Below are 20878 nucleotides of genomic sequence, written 5' to 3' on the forward strand. Positions count from 1 at the left end.
ATTCTATGATTCTATGAGGCAACCTAGTGAGATGGGCGGGGTATAAATAATGAAATTATTATTGTAATTATGGAATAGGATGTCTCTATTTTCATTGGAGATATGTTGGGGAGTATGCATTTGTATTCTTGCACAGCTTCTATTACTTGCACAGGACAACTTTCCAGACAACTGTGCCTTTACTTGGAAGTAAGTCCTATTGAACTTAGTGGGCACCTGCTTCTGAGTAAGGAGTAGACATGTTTAGGATTGGGATAAAAACACAAAAACACAAAATGGTGCTTAGGACTGGGGCAAAGTGACAGAATGAGATTTTTTTTTAAAACTGGCAAAGTAATAATGTCATTGCAATTTTCTTGTGGGCAAGTATCCCAGCTTAATGTTTAGGACCATTGAGGCAATTATATAACAGAGCTTTCATCTTAAGAATTCCTCAATAGATTGGTCTTAAGATCAAAGTCAATAATATACAGACTCTTTGTTAAAAAACAAGCAAACCATTCTATGTAATATCTAGTCTATGGAGGAATATATTACAGAATATTAGCAGGCAAGCTCGTTCACATAAGAAAAATACAATAATAAGCCAACATTTTTTCTGTTCCCAAGTATAATCTCTTCCTCTTGATCATCAGATTCCTTGACTCCTGGACCATCTGACCACTTGAACTGCTGTTGTCTGATCCTAGGACTGGACCTGACACTGGATATAGACTCTGCCTACAGGCAAGTGCACCTCTGACACTCTGTTGGTTGGCTGGTTTCCCACTCCCCTTAGCTTGCTCGTTGTTTCTTCAGCACGAAATTGTGACATATTACACTTTACCCAGCCCGCAATAGCTCCTTCAAATCCCCAACACTGTTACCAATCCTCATTCCCTACAATTTGCCAAAATGTCCCCACACTTCATCCATAAGTTCTCCCTCCTCTACGTAGATTGCCCCAGGCCCAAGATCTCACGGCCACTTGTGGAGGAGAGGATGATGAAGGGCAGAAAGTATTGGATGGATTTGCAGCTAGCTGACTGACCGAACCCAAAGAGTGCTCACTAATGGGTCCTCATCAACTTGGGGAAAATTGATAAGTGGAGTGCCACGGCCTTCCGTCCTGAACCCATTGTTGTTCAATGTCTTTAGAAACGACTTGGATGAAGGCATTGAGGGGATGCTCATCAAATCTGCAGATGACACCAAGATGGGAGGGTTAGCCAATGTCGTTGAAGACAGATGTCTCGACAGACATGCACAAGAATGCACACCTGCACACACACACTGATTCAGGTGTGTTTTGAACTTTCCCACAAATAAGGTATTGGGAACTAGTAACCAACTTCAGCATTGTACTGATGATGATGATGATGATGATGATATTTATATACCCCACCCTTCATCCAAAAGATCACAGGCTGGTTCACAGCATAAAAATACAAAATGAGAATACAAAATGATCTTAGTTTTTTTGATGTTGAGCTTCAGAGCGCAAAATATGGTCTGAAGCTCAACATCAAAAAGCGTAAGATCATGACCACTGGTCCCATCACCTCCTGGCAAATAGAAGGGGAATAAATGGAGGCAGTGAGAGATTTTACTTTCTTGGGCTTCATGATCACTGCAGATGGTGACAGCAGTCATGAAATTAAAAGACGCCTGCTTCTTGGGAGAAAAGCAATGACAAACCTAGACAGCATCTTAAAAAGTAGAGACATCACCTTGCCGACAAAGGTCCGTATAGTTAAAGCTATGGTTTTCCCAGTAGTGATGTATGGAAGTGAGAGCTGGACCATCAAGAAGGCTGATCGCCAAATAATTGATGCTTTTGAATTCTGGTGCTGGAGGAGACTCTTGAGAGTCCCATGGACTGCAAGAAGATCAAACCTCTCCATTCTGAAGGAAATCAGCCCTGAGTGCTCACTGGAAGGACAGATCCTGAAGCTGAGGCTCTTTGGCCACTTCATGAGAAGAGAAGACTCCCTGGAAAAGACCCTGATGTTGGGAAAGATGGAGGGCACAAGGAGAAGGGGACGACAAGAGGACGAGATGGTTGGACAGTGTTCTTGCAACTACCAGCATGAGTTTGACCAAACTGCAGGAGGCAGTGGAAGACAGGAGGGCCTGGCGTGCTCTGGTCCACGGGGTCACGAAGAGTCGGACACGACTAAACGACTAAACAACAACAAAAGTATGCATAAATGATTTCAGCTTAAAGATTCTGAAATCATAACTTTGTCACATGTACAAGACTTTGTCAGCAGCCTGGATGCCATGTTCTAAACCAGCTGAAACTTCCAAAGGCTTTTCAAAAGTCGCCCCATGTATAATTAGTAGGTTCACCAACCCCTGGGAACAGGAGACTAGAGTTATGTGCTGAAATACATTGTAACTGTTAGAAGGCCCAGGAGAAAGGTATACTGCATTTAAATATTATCCTACAATTCTCGATAAGCAGAGAAACTCAGTAACATCTACATAATGTGTTCCTTGTCTTCTTTCCTGAATGCACCCATTGTCCAGCATAACTCGACTTCTCATAATTACATATAATTAAATAAAGTAAAATTAAGTGTGACTGGCAAAATAGAAGACTAGGGTAGTAGCGGGAAAATACATGGCCTCTGTATGTGCAAATGTGAAATTCATTTCAGAATATGTTGTTATTAGAGTGCAGCATAATGCGTACATTTGAATGGTGGCACAGGGGCGTAGGAAAGGGGGCGGGTTGCCCCAGGTGCCATCATGGGGGGGGGTGACAGTTTATCAAGGAACAATTACTGCCCTACTAGGGCGGTTCATTAAAAACTTTTTTTGAAGATGCCTGCTCCGAAGGTCTTATCTTACTATAGTAGGGATTATATAGCTATATATGAAATTTCATGCATATCAGTTAATATATTGACCCTCCTCCATGAAAATAGCTGTTTACTTGGCTGTTTTCCTATGTCGTGAAGGCTGAAATTTCAATTCAGTGGAGCAGGGTTGAGATATTAACTGATATGCATGAAATTTCAGACAGAGACTTTGAGAGTATGTTGTCCCTTACTCATGAAAAAGAACAGAAACTAAATCTCAAACACCTTATCCCCTTTTGACATGCCCCTGATAGCCATACATAGATAATTAGCGGCTCTGATTTGCCTTTCCAGGGACAAGCAACAGCCAGTTGTGCTGTTGTCAATGAAAATAACATTTCCCCATAATTTTTGCACTGTATTGCAGGCCCACTGTGCATGGAAAGAGGAACCACAATTCCTACAGCCTTTTCAACACAATGGGGACATTGATGAATCACTGTATTTTAATATTCTGCTGGAAGCCGCCCAGAGAGGCTGGGGAAACTCAGTCAGATGGGTAGGGTATAAATAAATAAAATTATTATTATTAAGACCATTATCTGAAGGAAGGCAGAAGGTAGGTTTTTTTGGGGGGGGGGAGCAGGACCACATCCCCTCCTATTTGTATTCAACAATTGCTTTAAAAAAAAAGGACAAGGGGAACACAGATTTGCCGAATATGTGCATACATTTGCTAACATACATACATACATACATATATGCACATTTAGAAATAAATGCTATAATTTAAATAGCCAAGTACATATCTTGCATTTCTATCTGCTGTCTGGGTTTTGTTTGATTGGCAACTTCAAGACCTCTGCTCTCTTTTTGGTCCTAAGCTGGGACTGGAAAGGCCTTTAAACCGATAACATCTTTAAAAAGAGGGTTGTCCTCTGTACAGTAGGACATCTGGCCACTCTAAAACAGTTGTGTGTACAAATGTTATACTAAAATTTGCAGATGGTAGGGAAGAGGAGGTGATGTCATTCTGTACATGGGTGGGGAATAGCTGAACAAGCTATGGGTTTACAAGGATTGCTATGAGTCACATTTTACTGTGTCATGAGCCCTCTGATATATTTACAAGAAAACTCCTGGTATCTGCTACTGCTGAATGTTTAATGTGAAGTATTTGTTCTACTGATATGCCGACCTTAGAGCAAGCATAAAAAAGAAATCATGAGATGGGTAGACACTGTCCACTGAAGACTGAACTCAGTCCCTTTTCTGGGGTAGTTCTTGTATAATGACATCAGAAAATGAAAAAGAGTAATGCAAGCAACTCTCTCTCGTGGAATGATATGTAATCTGATATCAAAGTGCAAAATAAATATTTATCCATCTAACACTCAGGATAGATGTATGTCAGACCCTCCAAATGTCCCTATTTTTCAGGGACAGTTCTGGATTTACAGAAGCCGCCCCAGTTTCTGATTTGATCCTGGAACGTCCCGCTTCTCCTTAGGACGTCCCTATTTTCACGGGAGAAATGTTGGAGGGTATATGGAGCCCTGTATATTGGTTTGGTTTTTTTAATGTTTTATTATGTTTTTATATATGTTGGAAGATGCATGGGGTATAAATAGTAAAATGATTATTATGGAAATCCCTATTTTCACCGGAGAAATGTTGGAAGATTGGTAGGGCCTTCTGGCAGTTCCCTGTGCGAGAAGCAAAGTTACAGGGAACTAGGGAGAGGGCCTTATCGGTGGTGGCACCTGCCCTGTGGAACCCCCTCCCATCAGATGTCAAGGAAATAAACAACTATCTGATTTTTAGAAGACATCTGAAGGCAACAATGTTTAGGGGAGTTTTTAATGTCTAATGTTTTACGGTTTTTTAGGTGCTGTATGCCGCCCAGAGTGGCTTGGGAAATTAGTAATAATAATAATAATAATAATAATAATAATAATAATAATAATGTTGAACTGGCCATGTCCTTCTTTGTACTACCGTCCAAAAAAACCACTTCCCCCAGCTTCATTCCCGTCAAGTTTTGCAACAGCCTACAATCATTTTAAGCTGGGGTTCCCAATGGTCGTCTTCCCCTCAGATAAGAGGCACTTGCTGACAATTTGGCACAAAATGGAAAGAAATCCCAGCAAAGGAAGACTGGATATAAAAACTTATGGAATATACAGAAATGGCGAAACTTACTGGAAAAATAAAAAATCAAGATAACCAACTTTTTATAAAAGAATGGAAATGGTTTATTGAATATTTACAGATAAACTGCAAACTGATAAAAACATTGGCAGGACTATTGTAACAACCTGCAGTTTCATTAAGAGCGTATATGTAAAGCAGATAAATAAACGAGCAAATTAAAGGAATTTGGATATGCAGAAGGTATTAAAAAATAAATTTAAGGAACTGCAGAAAGAGGGGGAAGGAAGTCAAGCTTTGAAATGTTAGAATGATTGTTAAATTAATTAAATGTATAAATCTGAAAAGTGGAGAGAGAGAGAGAGAGAGAGAGAGAGAGAGAGAGAGAATTTGGCGCAAAAGACAACAGCCTTTTGGAGGAAAGGAAATTAATAATAATAGTACTAATATACAAGGAAGAATGAAGGCAGGGATACCCGCTATGACCGGGGATATTTTCCCCTCAGCTTGCTTTTGTCAACTCATTACCACACTAACGATATCTTATGTTGGAAATGTAAAGAGAAAGAAGGCACTTTTTTTCATGTGTGGTGGACGTGTCCCAAGGTGAAAGACTTCTGGGAAAAGATTTATAATGAATTTAAAAAAAATGTTGAAAAATACATTTATTAAGAAACCAAAAGCCTTTCTACTTGGAATAACAGGACCGGAACTGCCCAAGAAGGATGTTAGACTGTTTTTGTATGCCAGTACAGCAGCAAGACTTTTATTAGCCAAAAATTGGAAATTGCAAGAAATACCGACATTAGAAGAATGGCAGATGAAGATGGACTTTTTGGAGGTGGCTGACCTGACTGGAAGAATCCGCGATCAGAAAGAGGAGGAAACACAAGAAGACTGGAAGAAATTTAAAGAATATTTAGTGAGATTCTGTAATATAATTAGGAAGTCCCTAGAAGTAACAGATTAGGCTAAGGGATAGAAAAAGATGAATAATAAAGATTATCATGGATGACAATTGGAAGTAAGCTTAAGAAGTTTGCAATGAAAGAAGAAAGTGATGTTATAAATATGAAATTGGGAACTGCTAAATATGTAATAGGATGAAATCCAGATTGGAGGGTGTCGGGGAAGTCTTTTAGCAATATAAATACACCAGGGAATAAGAAAAAAATCTTTTTATTTTGTGTGTTTTTATTAAGTTTTTATGTTGTGTCAAATGTAACGTTTTTCTTTTGTGTTTTTGTCTGTGTTATAAGAGAAAACTAATATTTATTTTTTTGGGGGGGGACAAAACTCTGAGGTGGTTGGGCGCCTCGAAACCGCCTTTTCCTCCCGCCTTCACACAACCACCAACGCGCAACCGCCGCCTTCTCGAGACCGCCATGAGGTCGCCATTCCTGCCCTCAGGAGAGCCGCCTTTTTTTGCGCGGGCGAGGGGCACTTCGCCGCCCCCATCCCCTCACCCCGAATTGCCCAGCCATCTCCCTCCGTAAAAATCCCTTTCCCCGCTCCCTCGCTTTCGTTTTCGGCGCCCGCGGCTCCTCCCGCTTCCCTCCCCTTGACGAGGCTGGGGAAAGCCAAGCCGCCAGGCGGGCCGAGCTGATTTCCCGCCTCTTTTTCCCTCCCCGCCTCGAGGCCGGCGGGGCAAACGTCCGCAACGAAAGCGCCATCTACGGGCATGGGGCGCGCACTGCCGCCTGCCTTCGCCGCCACCCCTCCTCCTCCTCCGTCGCGGCCGAGCGGGCAGGAGGGAGCCTGCCGTGGGGCTGCGGGGTTCGTGAGGGGGGATCCCTCCGAGCTGCTCTCGGTGAGGGAAAGTTTGTGGCCGCCGAGGGAGACATGAGCAGCGGCCGGAGGGGGAGCGGCAGGAGCTGCCGGGGCGACGAGGAGGAGAGGGAAGCGGCTCTCCAGAAGCTCATCGTCCGCCTGAAGAATGTCCAGGAAGGGAAGCAGATCGAGACCCTCGTCCAGATCCTGAGGGATCTCCTCGCCTTCGCCTCGGCGCCCAGCGGTAAACTCCGGAGAGCAGCCTTCGCGTTTCGGGGTTTTAGTCTTGCTTGGCTTTCCGAGCTGTTGAGTAACGTGGCAATAACTTTTTCGCTCTCTCGCTCTCTCTCCCCCCCCCCCCGCATTTTCCTATTTCGCTTTTCCTTCTTATTTCTTTTCTTCCCCCTTCGGTCTCGCTCAGGTCCTCCCTTGCTCGTCGGCAAGAGCGTCCACGTGCCTCTGTTGTTGGTGCTGGCCTCGTACATGAGGGTGGCGAGCGTGCAGCAGGTAAATAAAGAGCAGCACGTGTAAAAGAAGAACGGGAAATGCTTGCATGGGTGAAAAATGTGGCAGCACTGAGATGATAAATTCAACGGTGTAGATCAGTTTTGAGGGATGCAACACTGAATGGTTTCGTGTGTGTAAAATATTCAGGGATTAATGAGAATGAGAAAGAGAAGAAAGGAAGCCGTTGGTTTAAGGTGGTTTAAAAGAATACAGTGGTACCTCGGGTTACATACGTTTCAGGTTACACACTCCGTTAACCCAGAAGCATTGCTTCAGGTTAAGAACTTTGCTTCAGGATAAGAACAGAAATCGGGCTCCAGCGGCAGCAGGAGGCCCCATTAGCTAAAGTGGTGCTTTAGGTTAAGAACAGTTTCAGGTTAAGAACTAACCTCCGGAACAAATTCAGTACTTAACCCGAGGTCCCACTGTATTCTAAAATGTAAAATAGAAAAAACTTAATAAAAATCCTACAAAATAAAAAATAAAGAACTGTTTGTTGGGTCGCAGAATTGAGCACTTGGAAGGGGACCCCCCCACTGGTCATCTCGTCCACTGGTCATCTTGTCAGACCCCTTGGCTTTATCAGCGACATGCTCTAACCCACTGAGCTATCGGCTCCTCTTTTTTTATACTTCTCCCACCCCTGCTCCCAGCCCAGCGCATAGAGAATTGTGGAGTCGGAACCACAAGGGTCGTCTAGTCCAACTCCCTGAGATGCAGGAATGTTTTGCTCGAACCCAGAACCCTGAGATTAAGAGAGTCGTGATCTACTCACTGAGCTATCCCAGCAGATGAAGAACAATTCGACTTTGTTTTCTCCAACCTCACTTTATTGCAGGGTGATGTCTACTGCAAAGTTTAATATGATATCAGGATATAGAAAGGGATGCCCAAATGGAAATCCTAGGTCCGAAGATGCTCTTTGTGGTGTTTGGGGATGTCTCAACTCAATTTGTACCCATTTCTAAAGCAAATTTGGGTTCAGTTCATATCTCTCTGAAAGGCGCATGTGTGAGTTATTTGAAAATGGGGAAGCAAGAAAAAAACGTGCCATCCTGAAGACAAACTATTAGGCTCATGACATAAGCATTCATCCTTAAGGGGCCCTAAGACTTGATGTTTCAGCTGCTAGTGCATGAGACTATTATGTCTACCCTTTGAAAATGAGAGTACTGCAAAAAGAAGTGACTTGAATATTCAAGTTCAGCCATCATTCCAGTTCCGTAAATCCAATTGACCTTGTCTTGAAGCTCTTCCCCTGGGGCATTTCTACCTTTTGTAAACCACCCTTTGATCCTTGAATGAAGGGCAATATAGAAATTTAATAAAAATAATACATTTTAACAATTTGATGACTGGCAATGGTGTAACCCATGAAATTCTTGACATTATTTTCATGTCGGGAAAAATGTTAACTGTAAAATATGTGCTGCAGGTATAGACTTCAGCATGCTGTCTCATTTTGGTTAAGTTTAAAAGCAGCGCAAATTGAAAGGAAATGAACCCATCTATTATTGGTATATGTCTTAAGATTCACCCTGGATGTTCTAACAACAATGTGCAAAGTATTATTTGAAGGAGTTATTCAACTTTGCTTGATTTGCATGTATAATTTTATTTGAGATATGTAATTATAAGTATTTTCAAACAGCGTTCTTAGAAAACATGAATACAAAATAGAGACTAAATGTCAAAAAATTTACATATCTGTTCCATCCGGCTGATATAAATGGTTTCTGCTTTAAGTGCACGGCATATTGTATAATGAGCAGAAAATATCACACCTCAAGCAGTAATTTTAAATAAAGGAAACTGTTGGAATGCGAACCATACATTTTAAAAAGGAAATTATGTGGGTGTGTTTAGTTATCATAATATTATGAGTGTTTTTCAGGCAGAAATGAACAAGAAGGCAGCTGGCAGCCTCTATGTCCTATCAAGTCTGGTTCTGCTTTTGGGGGAGGATACCTGTGAAGATCTCTCCATGATTAAGTTATCATACACTCAAATAAGAAGTGATTCCCCCCCCCCCCCCGTTCTGTTCAGGGTTTGATATGGATGCTTTGGACAAAGTTGATGATTATGGACTCTTTGCACTGCTGTGGCCTTTTTTCATCGGGGCAAATCAACATGCTAGTTTATTATTGGCTTCATGACTGCAGTACAAGCAGTGGCTTGTGCCGTAAAGCCAAATGTGCATCCTACACAATGCATTTCTGGAAATAAGCGATTTGCTTTGGTTTTATAAAATCTACCAAATCAAGTGGTTAAGGCTTTTCCTTCAAAGTGTGAGGGGAGGAGTTTTCAAGAATGTGGATGAGGAAATATTTGATCTTTGCATTCTTGGGGGGAAAAGTAGAATACAATGGACGCTTGGGTTGCAAACGTGATCCATACGGGATGCACTTTCGCAACCCGGAGCATTGGCAATCTGCCTGAAATGGTAGATTCCATGATAATTCCTCCCATTTTGATTCTGCTGATTATTTGAAGTGGCTTTTATAGTTATGTTGTCACTTGAGGAACAGGGCTGCCCTGAGAGCCCTTAAAATGAGCGCAAGGCATTTCTGGCAGCTCTTGTCTTTTCATGCTACTCTCCAAAAGCACTTGAAGCAACACTCCTAAGAGTGACTTTCCCCCTACTTACTAGTAGTTCCATGTTCCATGTTCAAAGCTTGGACTGTTGCTGGGTAGCAAAGCACCTGATGCTGCCGTCACTGCAAAGGATTGGATCAGGAGAGAAATAACAAGAAAAACTTGGGCCAATCTCATCATATTTTGTGCCTTGTTAACGTGTATGCTGCGTCCTATTAATTTGTTGGACTAAATGACCCTTGCGATCCCTTCCGACTCTACAATTCCATGATTCTAGGAAGTGAAAACCAATTTCAGATCCTCATGACAGTGTGTTTTATCTCTTGAAATTGGCAGAAGGAGAAGTACCATATTTTTCGCTCCATAAGACACACTTTTTTCCTCCTAAAAAGTAAGGGGAAATGTGTGTGCGTCTTATGGAGCGAATGGCGCTGCGCAGAGAGGGAGAGCTGTGCAGCGCCCCTTCAGCGAAGCGGGAGGAGAAATGGAAGGGGCTCCGTTCTTTCGCTTTGCTGGAGAGGCGCTGCGCCGAGGAGAGATTTTTTTTCTTGTTTTCCTCCTCTAAAAACTAGGTGTGTCTTCTAGAGCGAAAAATACGGTAATGTCCTTAGGTGATTTGCCTTTACTATCTTAATGCCTTTAGGGTAAACTAGAAGTTTATATTTCAGACCTCAGTTTCTGAATTTGACTAAATAAGTAATACAGTTAAAATGCAAATATGTACTTGTGTTGCGAATTGGTCACATGGCATGCATAAATTGGCAGGACGCCTCTGGAATCCTTTCAGATTACCACTTCGATGTTTATTCTGCAGAGATCTGACCTTTTAAGTGTGTATTATTCACAGCTGAAAGTATATTCCATGTAGTTTACCATTTAAATGGATATTCTTTGAACTGGAGTGATGTGGGCATTGCTTCCACATTGTCTGGACATGCAGTGCATTGATAACACATTAATACACAATGCCTATCTCACTATGTATGATGCATACATTATCAGTGAATTACCAAGCTGAAGTCTCTCTTATGGAAGCTTGAGTAGTGTTGGGAAATCCCTAAGCATGTGAATGAGGCTCCAAAGGTGTCTTGTGACAATAGCAGTAGCTGTCAACTTTTTTTTGGACTGGCAGTTGGAATCAAATGCAGAATGAAAATACCCAAATTGTGTCATAGGAGGAAGTGTTTTGTGTATGTGTATTTAAATAGCAATTGTGCATGTATATATGTGTGTGTGTGAGAGGGAGAGAATATTTTTGAAGCAAAAAATCAATTAAAAATCCCCTCAAACCACTACAAGTTAAAAACTTGTAAACTAGTGCAGTGGTACCTCGGGTTACATACGCTTCAGGTTACAGACTCCGCTAACCCAGAAATAGTACCTCAGGTTAAGAACTTTGCTTCAGGATGAGAACAGAAATCATGCTCCGGCGGCACGGCAGCAGCAGGAGGCCCCAATAGCTAAAGTGGTGCTTCAGGTTAAGAACAGTTTCAGGTTAAGAACAGACCTACAGAACGATTTAAGTACTTAACCCGAGGTACCACTGTATCTCAATCTGAATAGTGTAATAGCATGTTTTGAAAGTTGGGCTAAATGTGCCATTGTAACAGTCCATCCTAAGAACTTTGTAGTTGTAAAGTCTTGTGATGGTGCAAAAAAGAGCTTGATGTGTGCTTTGAAAACTAGTTGTGTTTTTTGCTTTTAAGGTGGGATGGTCGCTTCTTTGCAAACTTATCGAAGTTTGCCCAGACACGCTTCATAACTTAGCAGCGCCTCAAGGTGTTGGAAAGGATTGGGAAGTGCTTGGTGTTCACCAGTAAGTACATTAATGTTTTAAAAATAGTGTAATGTGTACAATTCAGTGTTTCCACAAAATGGAAATACATAGAAATTACTGTTATTACTGGAGAAATGTGATAGTCTTCTCTAAACCTTTGTTAACTATTTCAATTTCTGGGCAAAATCAAGCAAGCCTTACTTTTATCACAGTTTTGGGGCAAGAGTTGTGGGGGTTGGGGTCTTTTTTACCTAATAATTTCCCATTTGAGATTGTGGGGCTGTTCGCTAGGTTTGGAAAGAAACAAAATATGGAAAGAAATTCCTAGAGTTGTGTGCCATTTTAGCTTTCTAATGTATAAATGTATTGTTGTGTTTGGTTTGGTTTTATTCTTTTGTGGCAGGGTGACTTTAGTGTAAATGTTTATGTTATGTTTAAAAGCTGTTTATCACCTTGTGCATTTGTATTGTTTTAAAATATGTGTTTTGACAGAGTTCCCTGCAAGAATATTGATAACTTACACTAAAAACAAGTGAATAATAAATTGTCACTAACAGTTGGCAGAAGATTTGCTTCTTCTCCTTTGACTCAATAACCAAATGTATGAATCGTTCTCAGAAGAGAAGAAAGAACAGTTGTAAATATAATAAGTTGGTGTTTAATTTTGCATGTTGTTACTGTGGACCAGAATATAATATCTGATGTCAGGAATACCCGATTGTCTCAGCCTCACTATGTGAAAAACACAGGATTAGACATCTGCGTTTTTTAATTTTCCACTGCCATCAATTCTCTCAGAATGTTTACAAAACCTGCTGGTAGCTAGTGTATTAAGTTTAGGTGTGAAATGGATGCCAGCACTAGACAAAGGACGATATTTTAACTAAGATTGTTTTATTGAGTGGCAACTATGTACATAAGGAAGCAGCATTACTTATGTTAAGGTCTTAAAAGTTCTTGACAAGAGTTACTGTAGCCTCAAGACAATGTTGCTGACCCTAGCCTTTTAGTGGCTTTTACCTCAGGCCAAATTCCATTAACTTCCACCCTAGCCAATTATTCCCACAACCCAGTCTAGCTGCTGGAGACAGTCTGCCTCCTAAATTTCCTTCTCTGCTTGTACAGTGGTACCTCTAGTTGCAGACTTAATCCGTTTTGGGGTGCCGTTCGCACCCCAAAAAGTCCGCAACTAGAGTGCCTCTTTCTGCACATGTGCGCGGCACAATCGAGCGCTTCTGTGCATGCACGTGGCGCGCAGATCGCTTATGCGCATGTGCATGCCGCATTTGTAAGCTGAAAGTCCATAACAAGAGCGGAACACAACTTGAGGTACCACTGTACTGGCTGCTTGGACAGGTTAGGCCACTTGTGTAATCTCAGGAGAACTTTTCAGCCCAACTCAATCACCAGGTCTTTTTCAATCTTGACCACACAAGTATTAACAACACACAAAGTATTAATATCCAGGCCTTAGCTATTCTCCTCAGTTTTTCTCTCTGCTCACTCCTTCCTTTTTTATTATGAATTTATTTATGATTTTCAATTTTACACATTTCAATAATTTTATAATCATTTTAACATTTCAAAACTTGTCTTCCTTCCCCCTCTTTCTGCAGTTCCTTAAATTTATTTTTAATATTTTCAGCATATCCAAATTAACTCAATTTACTCATTTGTTCATCTACTTTAAATATATACTTTTATAAAACTGCAGGTTATTACAATAATCCTGCCAATGTTCTTATCTGTTTACAATTTATTTATAAATATTCAATAAACCATTTCCATTCTTTTATAAAAAGTTGGTTATCTTGATTTCTTATTCTTCCGGTAAGTTTCGCCATTTCTACATATTCCATAAATTTTTGTATTCATTCTTCCTTTGCTGGGACTTCTTCTTTCCATATCTGGGCAAGTAATATTATTGCCGCTGTAGCAGCGTACATAAATAAATTTCTATACAGTTTGGGCAGTTCTGTCCCTATAATCCCAAAAGGGAATTGCTCACTCCTTCCTCATCAACTCCTTTCTCTTCCACCTCTTCAACTGATTTTCCTTAACTGACAGTTGACTTCCCTATGACATATAACTCCCACCTTACTGGACCTTCAGCCAATCAGATTCTGCTCTTAACCACACCAGCCAGACTAAGAAGGTAAAGGACCCCTGCATGGTTAAGTCCAGTCAATGGTGACTGTGGCGTTCTTCAGGCCCGAGGGAGCCTAAATTAACCTGATTCAGGACCCACTTAATAAAATCTGAGATTGGCTCCCTCTCTCCTCTGTTAGAACCAGTCACCAAAAACTGCTGCTACAGTTTTTAAAACGGCTGTGGCATCGTAACACAAGGGGTCCTGCCCAGATGGAACCACTGTTCAGATTATATTCCTCTCCAGTTTACATCATTTTCCTTCCAACAAGCCATTGTACTGCTTATAGGATCTGTGCATAAGCTTCAAAGAAGCAAATGGGTGGGGTATAAATATTATTATTATTAAGTTTCTTGAAGAGGAAATTGATTACAAATCCGTGAGGCTGGGTAGAGCTAATTTGGGCAACAACTTCTATAGCACAGAAGGGGCCTGGGTGGAAGGTTTGGAGAAGATAGGCTTTTTCTCATTACATTCTTAGTTTTACCTAAGTGTCTCTAGCTTTTAATGAGTTTTTAGGGTGGTAATAAGTCCATCTCTCTTTCTTAGGAGCTGAGTAAAAAACCATGGAAATGTGATATTAATGCTTATTTTGTCTTTTGTCTATATTTGTATATTAGTATCAAGCGGATGACCTGGATATGCTAAAGGAAATCTTAAAAATGTACACACAACAGCAGTGCTGTAAGATGATTAAAACTTTCAGAAAAATATCTGTCCCTTTTTAGAGAACAGAAACTTCTGTAACTGATGAATTTTTCATGAAAGCTTTTGCCATAATGAATGTGTTAGTCTTTAAGATGCCACAGGACTCTTGGATGTTTCTGTGGTAGAACTAGGCTAAATCTGCCCAGGCAGCCTACCTTGTCCCTTGGGTCTGATGACTAATGTTGTGGTAAATAGTAACCATTTTCAAGGAGGAAAAAAAGTAAAGTCTCCTAGTTACTTTCTGAATATTTCAACATCTGTTTTGTCACAGAGCTTTCAGGAAGTAGGGGAGATGAAAACATTTCACTTCTGTCTTTAAACAGCTTTTGAGGTTGTGAATACTGGGAGAGAGGTTTCCGCAATATGTTTTACTGTTGATCTGAGTGGTGAACTAATAATTTTCTGCGTGTTTTTTTACCCCACCTTCATATTGGTAGCTGCTTCTTACTATATTAGTTCATAGTTTTACACAGCTCATATTTCCTACTCCTCTTCTGGGCTCAAGCCCTTTCATTGGCAGGAGGACACTTTTGGATCCAGCCAAAAATGTTTTGTAAGGTCACATAAATGTATACTTCTCCAGAAATCGAGAAAAAAATCCATCATTTGATAGACCTGCCAAATTGTAGCAGGTTAGCTCCTGTCCCCTCCTGTTTCCAGCAAATGGTATTCAATCGCATACTAGCTCCGGCCATGGAGGCAAAGCGTAACCATTGCGGCTGGTAGCCACTGATAGACTTATCTTCCACAAATTTCCCCAATCCTTCTTAAAAATAATCAAACACTACTACTTTTGGGAGTGAAATCCACAGTTTAACTCTGAATCTTCCAACACTCAAGTTCACTGGATAGCCCTGAGTTCAAGTGTTAATGAGAGGGAGAAAAACTTTTCTTAATCCATTTTCTCCACACCATGCATCATTTCATTCAACTCTTTCTCCTCTTACTCACCTTTTCTCTAAACTAAAAAGCCACAGATTTTGTAACCTTTCCTTATAAGGGAGTTGCTCCATTCTCTTGATCATTTTGGTTTCCTTTTCCCAAATCTTTTCCAGCTCTACAATGCCCTTTTTGAGGTGGGGTGATGAAAACTGTGCACAGTATTCAAAATGTGTTTACACCATATATTTGTATAATGGCTTTATGATACTGATGTTTTTATTTTCAGTTCCTTTCCTAATGATTCCTACCATGACACTTGCGTTCTTCGCAGCTGCCACACACTGGCTCAACACCTTTGTGGAGCTATACACTACAATTCCAAGGTTTCACTAGTTTAGATCCCATGAGTGTTTGTGTGAAATTACATTTTTTTTGTTCCAGTGTGCCAACACATTGAATTGCATTGTCCATAAACCCAGTTTGGAGATATCCTTTTGGAACCCTTCACAATCTCTCTTCATTTTAACCACCCTGCATGATTTTGTATCATTGGCAAACTTGCCTATCTCAGTGCTCACCATTGACTCTAAATAATATACAGTTCTAAGCTACACATGTGGCATTAGCATTTAAGTTAAATTGCAGTACTTGAACACAGCATGTGCAACTGGGAAGATAAAAAATTCTGAAGATCTGTTGATCTTGAGGAATAGCAATACAGTATATAATATAAAAGCAGATGTGCCACTTTAAGAAAGTGGGAAACCCACCTGACACATTAAGGGAAGAATAAGATTGACAGCAAAGCCAGCTGTTCTCTGTGTGTTTGTGTTTATACACATGTATAAACTGACACCAGGTAATTGCCTTGCTGCCTGCTAAAAACATTTTTGTTCAGTTCTATTTGATCACAAAAATGACCACTGAGCATATGCAGAGTAACTTTCATCACTAAGAATAGGTTGCCGTTGTCATACTCTTAAAATTAATTATCCCCAGGGCAGACAGCAAGGATGTCACATAGATCTGAGCCGTCTCTCTTGTTAGAGATTAAGCACTGCTTGCCCTCCCTGGATTATATTCTGAGAGCAATCCATTTTTTCTTTTATGAAACTGACAGTGCTCCTACTTTCACTACTACCAAATGACATGAAAGAATTTCATATCTGACTATATCTTCTTATTTTTTTATCGCTGTACACAGTTGAATGTGGGATGAGTTGAAGGTATACAGCACTGCTACCTAAGACGTTGTATTCCATAGCCTGTGGAGCCATTCTAAAAGTTTGGAGGAAATTTGCCCTATCCCTTCATTTCTGCATATCTTTGAAGCTTATTTACATGCACTGAATGCAAAGCTAATAATTAGACCCTTCGGGGAAATATCACCCTTGTATGTGACAAGGTTTTAAGCTGATTTGAATCTTTCCTTGGAGTCTGTCAGTGCAGAGTTTAATGATACAAGGCGGTTGCACAGGAGACAGTTGTGCCTTGGAGTACCCTCTGCAGCATAATAAATATTGACAATGCACCATGGCAGCTTAACAAGTATCATGCTTAATTAGTGTGTTAAGCTGAATCTTCCTTTCTAACTGTCTCAAACTTCTTCAACAACCGCTAAATCACTCTTCCTATAGTTAGTGCCAAAAGCTGAGGATGCTCTGTCTTATTGGCAGAAGTTCAACAGTGATTTGTAGTCATTGCAGGACCATGGATGTATCATGTAGAAGCTTTCAGCTGCATTGCATTTCACCAGTGTACCATAAATATCTTACAAATACTTTGCTATATGAGCACCTCCATGCATTTGTATGTAAAGGGGCAGTGGTCAAGGTCATTTGGTTGTTGTTTGCCTATCAGCCTTGCTATATCCCCAGCAACAATGCCAGTCCCTTCAGCCAGAACTCATTTTGGTTCAAGTGTATGCACGGAATGGGGAGAATGCATAGCATCTTCCTCTGATAATCTAGGAGATCCTTATTTATTTTATTATACTTGTATCCCATTCACATCCCCACCACCACCAAGGACCTTAGGGCAGTTCTATCCCCTTTTCATTCTTGGAACGCTTTGAGGTAGGTTAGGCTGATTTGATAGTGACTGGCCTAGGGCTTTTGAAATTCATGACTGAGTATTTGAACTTTAGTCTCCCCAATCTAACACTCTAACCCAGGGCAGTCCAACACGCAGTCCTCAAGCCCTTTTCTAGCAGCTCTTGGGAACATTTCATGCCCCTTACCCTCCTGTGAAGTGCTGGACTTTGGCAAGGAGGTGTGAGGGCTCTGACAGGGTCCTCCAGCCTGTTTCCCCAAGCCTAGTTCGTGCTTTCTCAGCTTTAGGAAGGAGAGGCTGGAGGGTTCAAGGACCCTGTCAGAGCCTCACGCCTCCTTCTCAAAGCCTGACTCCTCACTTATCCAGCTTTGGAAAGGCAGCATGAGGGTGTGTGTGTGTCAAATTTTGACTGTGCTCCCCCCACCTCTTCACAGTAAGGCAGTGTGCGGCCTGTGGGTTATGTGTCGAAGTACTTTTGGATCCCATTTGGTCTGGAATGTTGGGCTGCCCTGCTCTAATCAATTTGGCTCCCTTTGGGTGATGTGAGAGGGTCCCTAGAGGTCTGAATGCTCAGTATACAGGCAGATATTTGATGACAGCCACCTGATATAGATAGTGAGATTTGTGTTCAGAAGTGCATGGATATACATCTGGATATTCATCCATGTTGTGATATTAATTCAGATTCCATTAGCTAGTTGTGTCTTTTGAAGCATATGTCCATCTTAATTGGTAGTTATTCATTGTTGCACTCAACTAGAGCAACTAGAAGCATCTATGTATGTCATGTTGTGATTTTTATTAACTCTGATGTGGAAGGAAAGTACTAGCTTTCTTGAAACCTAATTTGAGTGTTTTCTGGTGTCAAGTACATTTTTTTCTGTTTCCACTTCAGGCACATTCTTAAGATGCTTAAAAACCACAATGTGAATATACACCTTTCAGCAGTTGGCCTCAAAGCATTAAATATGCTTCTCTCTTCAGGTACTGCCTTTTTCAAATGTTACAATTACTTAGGGTTAGAATACTGTACAGAATGCTGCCAGTCTTGCATTTACCTTAACCTTTTACCTTTACCTTACCTTTAACAATTGGTGCTGGTGGCTGTTTAATCTATATTGCATTAGTTAATGCATAAGTACCTCCTATCCCAGGAGAAAAAAAGTGTGTATGTGTGCCATCAGTATCCTATTCCTGGATTGAGCAGGCAGCTGTTCTAGTGTGGCAGAAGCTGTTCAAACATAGAACCAGAAGCATAATTGAAAATGGCACTAAACACTTCCATCATTCTCCAACAATTATCTGTGGAAGCAGGGAGGTAAGCAGCCACCCACTTTATGCTCTTAAGAGGGTGGGAGAGATTGATGGTTAAATCACATTTCGGCATGAGACCAAGGTGTCACCCTTCCTAGTAAAAGGATTTAAATTATTTTACATCATGAGAATTCTGGTCCTAGGTACTTCAAAGCAAGCATGTTACCTGTTGCTTTGCTGAGGGACACAAGCTTTACTTGTATTTTTTGCACAGCGGTAACACAATTATGTTTTTTGCTTGAATCCTGCATTGCCTATTATCAAATTATATGGATGCAGAAAATGTGTAAAACGGCTGCTAACACTTTTACTTTTGAGGACATTGCCATTTTTTATGATAACGGTAATGGATTGACAGTAGGATTAAGGATTAATGCTGTTCTAGTACAATATTTATTTGGTAGTAAGTAGGCATGGGGAAGAAATTCAATTCAGTTTGCGTGTAATGGTGAATTTATGTAATCCATATGCAGTGCTGTAAAATAATTCACACTTCTCATAATTTCCCAATGCCAAGCATTATGCACAAAAGTGTGTATACCAGGTTAAAGTGTGTGTGTAATTGCATATGTTAGTGAAAATTACATACAAAATGCATTACAGTATGGGAAATTGCTTTACAAAAATATGTGCACAGGCAAAATTGCACACAAAAATGTGTTTATCAGGAGAAACGTGCACTAAAATGGTGATAAATTATCCTATTTTTGTTTTTAATCACAAACTGATGTGGAAATGTGGAGGACTGAATTTAAGATTGGAAGAATCTGACAAATTGCCCATTCCTAGTAGGAAGTCCCATCAAATGCAGTGGGTTGTACTTCCATTGTACATAAACATGCATCAGGTTGTTGTGTAATTTAGGCATGCAATCTACATGCATACCTGGGAGTAAGTCCCACTGAATCTTTGTGGCTTATTTTTGACAATCCAATTCTGAGATAATGTATTTTTAAAGTGGTTTGTGACTGTAGGAAAAAAAAAAGGTAAACCTGCAACTTCCCTCCCCCTCCCCCATTTGTAGATGTAATAACACTTCTTCTCTTGGAGGAAGGAACAGACGTATTTTTACTGATATTTGATGCCATGGACACATTTTCTGATAATGAGGAGATCCAGAAATATGGATGTAAAGCTTTGCACGTGCTTCTTGAAAAAGGTAAATCGTAAGAACAGGTATTTTTGCTCTTCAAGTTCTTGGTGTTGCCTAATGAAACAGGAAATATGTTTGTGAAATAAGGTGTTCCGGAAAAAAATACTTTGTAGTTAAATTCTCAGCTGAATCATTTAAATTACTCATTTTCCAAGCACTATTTTGGAAAATAAAGTGACAGCAGTAGTTCTGGATGGGTAGCAATGATAAGCTGCAATTGTAAGCTGCTGCTTACAAGAAGAGTTGATTAGCCAAGGTGATATTGATTAAAGAAACCACCTCTTCCTAAGATTGACAGCCGCAGGAGTGTGTGGATATCTGCATCATCACTGGTGCAGGGAGCTACAGACTGTCCAGTAAACAAGGACACATATCCCAGATCACTTGATGTTGAATTGGTACCGTTATAGTCTTTAATTAACCTGTCTGTCTACTGATTGGTGTCAAAGCAGATCCCACCCTTCATTCCTTTAAATACATTTCTTGCCCTGCCAAGCACTGGAAAACCCAAGGTATAAAAGAGGTGCTATGCAGTTCCCTTTAGTGCTCCTTTGCTTGTGTCTGGAAAACTTTGTGACTGCTGTGGCCAGCTGCAAATCTTCTGTGACACAGCAGCAGGAGTGGTAATGGCATATGGCCAGTACACAAATACTGTATCTGGATCACGGGCATCTCTTGGATCTTGTGGCAGAGCTTGGCCTGTTAAGCAGCCACCCACAGTTTTTGTGAATTTAACATTTAGTTAATAGCACCAAAAACTGATCAGTTCATGCCGAAAAATCTATTTTAACCTTGGAAATCCTCTTCTGAAAATGGTACAGTTTTGTTTTTTAAAAAAATCATTTTCTGTAAGCAGATCGAAGTCAAAAAAGTTGTTTGATGCCAAAAAGGTGTTACACATTATTCTTTCCACAATTTGCCATGTACAGTAGAGATTTCAGAACTTCCTAGTAGACTTTTATTTTTAAAATCTAATTTTCTTTGGAGATTGTCTATCTACTATCCTTTAATTATACAACAGTCCAAAGACCTTT

General features: G+C 40.6%; 1 protein-coding gene and 1 long non-coding RNA gene across 2 annotated transcripts in view; one reads left to right on the forward strand and one right to left on the reverse strand.

Moving 5' to 3' along the window:
- LOC308596689 overlaps positions 1-6781 on the reverse strand; it is a 38699-nt gene extending 31918 nt beyond the window's left edge. Inside the window, exon 1 of the long non-coding RNA XR_014012656.1 lies at positions 6642-6781. This is a non-coding gene — a long non-coding RNA (uncharacterized lncRNA). The remainder of the gene's footprint in view (positions 1-6641) is intronic.
- The window catches only part of LRRK2 (leucine rich repeat kinase 2), a 74938-nt gene continuing 60398 nt past the window's right edge, over positions 6339-20878 (forward strand). Inside the window, exons 1-5 of the mRNA XM_081211346.1 lie at positions 6339-6951; positions 7129-7214; positions 11516-11625; positions 18273-18361; positions 19716-19850. Of these exons, the coding sequence (XP_081067472.1) occupies positions 6780-6951; positions 7129-7214; positions 11516-11625; positions 18273-18361; positions 19716-19850 (592 nt within the window). The 5' untranslated portion in view covers positions 6339-6779. The remainder of the gene's footprint in view (positions 6952-7128; positions 7215-11515; positions 11626-18272; positions 18362-19715; positions 19851-20878) is intronic.

This window comes from Podarcis bocagei, assembly GCF_964188305.1.
Source record: "Podarcis bocagei genome assembly, chromosome: 10".
NCBI lineage: Eukaryota > Metazoa > Chordata > Lepidosauria > Squamata > Lacertidae > Podarcis > Podarcis bocagei.